The 7,064-nt window shown below is 38.8% G+C and overlaps 1 protein-coding gene across 2 annotated transcripts; it reads left to right on the forward strand.

The window, feature by feature from the left end:
- The first annotated feature begins 11 nt into the window (after positions 1 to 11).
- Positions 12 to 4,076, forward strand: mfsd1l (major facilitator superfamily domain containing 1-like). 2 transcript variants are annotated; one of them, XM_067489058.1, is made up of 13 exons: positions 12 to 192; positions 955 to 1,055; positions 1,186 to 1,295; positions 1,390 to 1,445; positions 1,566 to 1,709; positions 1,829 to 1,987; positions 2,063 to 2,178; positions 2,281 to 2,381; positions 2,473 to 2,584; positions 2,701 to 2,838; positions 3,055 to 3,194; positions 3,295 to 3,406; positions 3,515 to 4,076. In XM_067489058.1, the coding sequence occupies exons 1-13, from the start codon at positions 171 to 173 to the stop codon at positions 3,653 to 3,655; spliced, it is 1,452 nt and encodes a 483-aa protein (XP_067345159.1). In that variant the 5' UTR covers positions 12 to 170; the 3' UTR covers positions 3,656 to 4,076. The 2 variants fall into 2 exon arrangements, with proteins under 2 accessions (XP_067345159.1, XP_067345160.1); XM_067489059.1 differs by having other exon boundaries at positions 16 to 192; positions 1,031 to 1,055.
- The last annotated feature ends 2,988 nt before the right edge of the window (positions 4,077 to 7,064 follow it).

Consider the following 7,064-nt stretch of genomic DNA (forward strand, 5'->3'; position numbering starts at 1 on the left):
ACAGCAACAGATTTATCCATATAGTTTAAAGGTCTGCGGTCAGGACAGCAGAAGAGACGCAAGCGCTCCCAGCTAACGCTGCTGCTACATCGGATAGTTAGTGTAAACAACACTAAAGGATGTGATTTGGAAGCTTTATTTTTATAGACTGCTAGTCCCCTTTTCACACTATGGCGCAGCCGGCCGAGAAAGGTACGTCTGACTATTATCATATCACAGCAATTGTCCAGCCTGGTAACTAAATTATGCTTAGCTTGCTAAAAGACGTCTGGCAACCCTCCTTTCCTCAAAACTGGACCAGGAGCTCAGCGCTTTCACGTTTAACGCTGTTGTAAAGTAGCTCATGTGACTAAAGGGGAAGATGCCTAATAGTTTGCTGTCTAATGAAAGTTATTGTGAAATTATCCACACTTTTAGACTTTCAATGGATCAAACTTCATCGCCGCTAAGCTAATTAAATTCTGCCAAGTGTTTTTTTTTCTTTACGAGGTCAACATGAAGTTATGAACATCAAGCTGAGAGTTTAGATTTAGTTCCCTTTCACTCAAATTTGTGCTTTAGTTATGGGTATTGTACTTGTGCAGAACGAAAATGGGTTGATATAAATGTATAACCAGTTAATTTCTTGGTGGAAGCTGAATTTCTAGCAGAAATTGTTTTGTTTTTAAAGTAGGACAACGGGGAATCTGTAGAGCTTTATATGAAAGATATTCTCTCAAAGTAATGTTAAATTTGAGACCTAACAGGAGACATAAAGCTATAACATTTCTCATGAGTGCCCACATATGTTAAGATTCGAACCTATTTAGTAGGCATTGCACCTAAATAAGGCTTGAATTAAACTAATATAAACTAACATGCTGCCAATGCTATATAGTGATTGTGTTTAATGGAGTGTCCATAGGATCACTCCTTATTCAGCTTTAACCTTTTTATACTTTGTTATTTTTGCAGCGTATTATCGCTTCGTGGTACTGTTCTTCAACTGTCTGCTGACATTTGGCTCCTATTTTTGCTTTGACATCCCCAGTGTTTTGCAGGACCAGTTCCAGGGAGTAAGTATGAGATGGAATGCAGACCAGCTTAAAGACAATTGCGGTTTAGTGTCAAAATTCCAAAGTCTGTCCTTTGTTTGTAGCTGGATAAGATAATAACTTTAGATATTGGTTTCCTGTCATCTGACAGAACCTGACCTGTCCCAATGTAACAGTGATCAATGGGACAGTGGATTGTGTAGAGGGACTTGGAATGAGCCCTCAGCAGTACAATCTTCTCTATGCCATCTATGCTTGGACGTAAGGACACTAACTTACACATTGATTCCATTGTACATGTACGGATATTAATCAGGAAAAAGATAGAGTTGGTGCTTTTTTCTCATATTAACAGGAATGCAGTAGTGGTGATCCTGGCTGGATTCCTTATAGATAAATTAGGAAACCGCTGTAAGTTTTTTTTTTTTTTTTTTTTTTTTTTTTCCTGTCGTATTGCAAATTTCAGAAAACAAGCAAAACATTAAAACATCACACTAAACTGATATCTGTTTACACTTTTCTCTTATACAGTTGGGGTGTTTCTATTCTCTTTCCTGTGTGTTTTGGGCTCATCCTTGTTTGCACTGGGTTCTCACTTCAAAGGAACTTCTTATCTGCTGCCGTTAATGCTCACAGGCCGACTGCTGTTTGGATCGGGCAATGGATCCCTGACCAGTAAGACCACATTGTGGTGGATTCATTTTACTCGTCCCATATTACTGTTTCCAATTGAAAAACTATTGTGTTTTTCAGGGTTTACTCCAAAGTAAATGATATTCACCTCTTGCTTTCAGTTGTCCAGAACCGCATCACGGCCTTCTGGTTCAAAGGAAAGGAGCTGGCTTTGGCCTTTGGTTTGACCCTAGCTTTCTCTCGCCTGGGTTCAGTCCTAAACTTCTTTCTCACCCAAAAATTTGAAGAAAAATATGGCATGCAGTGGACACTCTGGGGTGGTAAGCTAATTTCAAGGTTTATGGCAAATAACAAAAGTAAAGTATTGTCTTATGAGACACTGGTTTGTCTTTTAGGTGCAGTATTGTGTGTGTTGGGCTTTGTATCTGCCATCATCGTAAGTGCCTTGGACAAAGTTGGTATGAGGCAGCTGGGTCTTGATGGAGCCATTCAAGATGAGTCCCGCAAAGTGGTATGAATGGGATTCTTAAAATAACCTTTATGTAATAGATTGCAGTGTGTCATGAAGTGAGTGTGTGCATTAAATCATTTGTTTCTTTGTGTGTACGTGTAGAGGATTCAGGATGTAAAGCTTCTGTCGCTAAGATACTGGCTGCTGGTTCTTACCATCATGTTCTTCTACAATGGTATCTTCCCGTTCATAGCAGATGCCAGGTAGAGTCATTTTGACTTCTGCTTTTTCTGACCTGTGCTCATATAAAAGCATCATTGAATTTTGACACATTGCTGTATTTTCGCTGTGCAGTAAGTTCATACAGGATAAGTACAGTGATTACAGCCAGAAGGAGGCGGCCTATATTGCAGGTGCAGTTTATGACAGCTCACTCGTCCTCTCAGCCAGTGTCGGCATTCTTATTGTAAGTATCTTACACCTTTTTTACTGTTTCTAATTGGCCCAAAAGGTTGACATTTGAATAAATATAAAATAAAATTGGTGTAACATGCGAGATTCTCTTATGTGGCTGTGCTCCAGGATTATGTGGGTTTGCGGGGCGTTTTTGCATTTGCCTGTGCTGTCTTCACGCTGCCTGTGTTTGGACTTCTGGCCTTCACCTTCGTCCCTCCGCTGGTCTCCACCATATGGCTGGGAATCACCTATTCTTTTGCTGCTGTAAGTTGGTTTAAACTGACTGTTGATATTTTTATTTCAATGGTCGCTTTATTATGACGAGATTTATTTATATCGTTTCTGTTGATTCCAGTCTCTCTAATGACTCAACCCCTCCCCCCCAAAAAACAAAATGTCAATTTAATTACACTGTGTTTGCATATGTTTTGCCAGTGCATGTATTGCATCTGACTTCTTCCTGCCTGTCCTGCATTTCAGGCAAGCATGTGGCCATCTATTCCCCTTGTGGTCCCTCAGGCAACTCTGGGAACAGCCATGGGCCTGGCCACCTCCATACAGATGGTCGGGATTGGGTTGTCCAATCTGATTGTTGGGCAGATCTTAGGCACTAAGAATAGGTAGATAATTTGTCACTTCAGGGTCACGTTGCTGTACATTGATGATTCATGCTCTATTTTGTATATCTTCGCTTTCTTTTACTGTTTCTCCATTGGCCAGTGAAACTAAGATACCATTGTGGCGCTGGCAGAGGATGATGATCTTTATGTTGGCCAACACAATCGGCTGCATCGTGACCACAGTGCTGCTCAATATTGTTGACCACAGACAGGTCAGATGTCTCACAAACTAATATTTTATAAATACTTTTTGTGTGTCTTTCATAAGCTGAATGTCTCACACTTTACAGTGTGTTCGGTTAATATTTGTTTTTCTACAGGGTGGGACCCTAAACAAGACAACCAAGAGGTCAAGGCAGGAGGACGTAGACTCGGACAGAGAGCCACTCAACCAGGGAGAGGAAGAGCAAAATGAGGAAGAGGATGATCAGGCCCTGCGATCTCGTTCCATCAACTCATGAGTTTTGTCATTTTTGTTTTATTCCCACTTACTTTGCCCAAAATTTGATATGTTTTTGTACCAGAGCTCATTACAGTGTAATTTAATGGATGAGGCTAAATCCTTGTTATACTGTAATTACACCAAAACAGTATCTACACATTATAGTAAATGTGCACTAAGCCTTTAAGTTTTTAAGTAATGCGGCTAAGTAGGGGAAAAGATTAAAAACACCCTAAAAGCATTTGGACCATAGCATTATACATAATTTTAGTGTCATGTAAAAACTGATGTGACATATGTGTTTTTGTTTTTTAAATCAATTTCTTTCTAATGAAACTGAAATGTCTTTATCTGTATGTTTAAAGCTTCAAACAATCTACTTGAAGAAGGAAATTAATTTTACACTGCCACAACAGCAAAAATAAAAATCTGTAATCTTTGCTGTGTTAACTGATTCCATTGTACCATTTTTATTTTTTTAATTTCTTATCACAGTCTAGTTTATCTTATTGGATAGATCATCAAAACAAGTGTTTTCAGGGAGGGACATTAATTGTGCAGGGCATCAAGTGTTAAGGAAAGGTACATTTCAGTACATAGTACAACAATGTCCGGTGTTTTAGTTAACAGCAAAAAACCTGAAAGAGAGAATGTAGAGTGCACTTCTTTTTTTTTTTTTTTTAAAGATTTAATTGTTGAACTCTAACTGTACATTCAAAGCACATAACGTATGGTTAATCAACTAATGTAATTGAGACTTTATTTCCTTTTTTGTTTATGGCTGTATGTTTATGGCCCATTACAGCCAGTAGGTGGAGTCACATGCTCATGAGTTTGCAATGGCTAAAGCACAGTGTACAGTGTGGGGTTAGGGGAAACCCCATCATTGTGTGATAAGCCTGTTTATGTTTTTACTTGAGTAAATTCTTGAGATTTTTCTTTCTGTTATGTTCTGTGGCTCCCCAGTAACTGTTTGCCAACAGATCTAAAAACTGTACTGCAAGTGTAGTGTCGGTATTTGTGGGAGTTTTGTTTTTAGTACTTCATATCATATCTATCATACGCTGAGCAACTACAAGAATGTGGACTAGATTTAAGTAGCTACAGATTTATGTAACAACACAACATGCTTTACATGCACACATTTTTCTCACATGCCTTAAATCTATACACTGCATTTGGCCTACGGGCAGAATGTAAAGCTCTGACACAAATCTTTATCTGTACAGAAGTGGTGGACATCTACTACAACCTTTAATAATATGATTTTAACTGCATATAGCTGGATGATACAAAGCTCTAGGTATTGCTTCTGGACCATTTGTACCAGAGTTACACTGATTTGATCCTAACAAAATATCAGACTGTCTAAACTGATTTAGAATAATGTCTGCTATATAATAATGCTGCCGTCCTTGAATACTTTAGTGCAGCGAGTGCTCTAAAGATCCACATTCAGGGTACAAGCCTACTGCCCAAGATTGTGTCATGTTAAAGACTGGTTTTCCAGTCCATGCTGAACACAGTATATTGCCAACAAAAAATGAATAAAAAAACATCTGTCACAGTGATTAATGTTTAGTCCGAGGGTTATGGATGGTTTTAAATATTTCTTTGTCTGGCTAGTCTTTGTGTTCCAACCTAAGCTCAGACAGGAAATTCCTGACTTGTACAGAGATGGTAAACATCTACAACAACTTTTAATAATGGACTTTAACTGCATACATAACTGGATAATACAATACAATATAGAAGTACAGCACATAATCTTAAAAGAGTGCTCCAGTCCCTAGATCACTGGAAGGATGCATGACATGTGTGACACGTCCCAAGGAGGGAAGACGGATACCTGATAGAGACTTCCTAGAGCTCAGGTCCTCTTTAACTTTAAAGATAAAACCTAAAAATACACTTAACATAATCTTCTTACAGGGTGAGTGGAAGGAGTTAGACCTTGACTGTCTGATGGACAACACACACACACACGCTGAGTCAGTCACAATGTCTTAGAAAGCACCTTAGTACCTAACATTCAACACAAGGTTTTAAGAGGTTTACTTTATGGTTTCCCACTCGGAGTCAATCTGCAGCCTGAACCCTTTGGCTGAAATCCTCGACACAGTGAGCATGTCAGGCCTTCTCAGCTTCAGCCGCCTGGGCAGGATCTGCGGCTCCAGTCACAGCAACGATATGGTTATTTTGGATCGGGTCAAGAGGAAGAACTCTGTGAGGCGCATGTCAATAATTGAAGATGGTAAAGTTGCAGAGGTTCTCTACCTTATTCCTAAACAGTCCATGATGGAGCAGCTGCCTTTCATCAACCCCAACGACTACATCCTTTGTGAAAAGTTGGCTGGTGTTCCTGCTGAGCTGTTAGGTAATGAGTGGTTTATTTTCTTATGTGGTTGTCATTGCAGAAGGGTGCTACATTGTTATAAGAATGTATTTTCATCATGTGCTGAAATCTGATTATAAAATGTTTTGTTGTTGTGTGATATGATAAAAACTACAGAGACACGATCGATAAGAAGAATTTGTAATGTTTTGTATTTTTTATTTGCAGCTTTGAATAAGAGATTGAGAAAGTTTTGGACCTTGCACAATTAAAAAAATATTTTACAGGGTATTAAAAATTTAGATCAATATTTCGCTTGTAATATGTCTGCTGTACTTTGTTGCTCATCATCATCACCACTAGAGTTCTTCTTTTCTGAGCTATACTGTAAAAAGTATGCGTCCCCTGAGACATGAGTGATCCATGATTCTGTTGTCATCATCTGGACAGGCATCCCCAAACATTGTTTCTGTTCAATCAAAGTTCTGAGACAAAATTTGCCACTCCTTTGCATTTGATACCAAAATGAGATACTGCATGACGTAGGAAGTCTATGAGTATTCGAGGAAACCATAGTTACTTTCGGAAAGCAATAGCACAAATTGCAAAAGCAGATGTATCAACAACAGATAAAATAATAATTAATATGAACTCAACAACGATTGCAAGAGGACTTTGCAGATGTCCTGTTGCACAGATATTATCATTGTTTTTAACAAAGGAACAGTAAAAATCTCTGCACGCGTATTCAAAGTTGAAATACCTCCATCCATAAGCTGGCTATTGAAGGTGTAGTTTATCCATCTAAACAGGTATCTAAGAGCAAACAGAAGGATAACAAGAGCAGTCTAATGAGGCGTGACTTCTAAGATTACTACCAAAGGCGTGAGTGTTTCAAACAGATAATATATTTGATTACTCGTAAAAAGGTGTTTCACATCTACAGTTGCCTTCTGTAACTGAAGTGCAGGGAAAAACATGAATACATATAAAAAATGAGATGGCAGGGGCCATGGTTCAGAAGAACAAGCACACACACACACACACACATATCCCTGCCCTCTATGTTTGGGACCACCCCTTGGTCTTTGGA

The sequence above is a fragment of the Channa argus genome, chromosome 20, assembly GCF_033026475.1.
Source record: "Channa argus isolate prfri chromosome 20, Channa argus male v1.0, whole genome shotgun sequence".
NCBI lineage: Eukaryota > Metazoa > Chordata > Actinopteri > Anabantiformes > Channidae > Channa > Channa argus.

Bases quoted from the DNA above. Each gene is read 5' to 3' on its own strand.
- mfsd1l (XM_067489058.1), top strand. From the start codon at position 171: ATGGCGCAGCCGGCCGAGAAAG. The intron at 1,710-1,828 runs GTAAGACCACAT...TCTTGCTTTCAG, and splicing joins GGGCAATGGATCCCTGACCA to TTGTCCAGAACCGCATCACG. The intron at 2,382-2,472 runs GTAGAGTCATTT...TTCGCTGTGCAG, and splicing joins CCGTTCATAGCAGATGCCAG to TAAGTTCATACAGGATAAGT.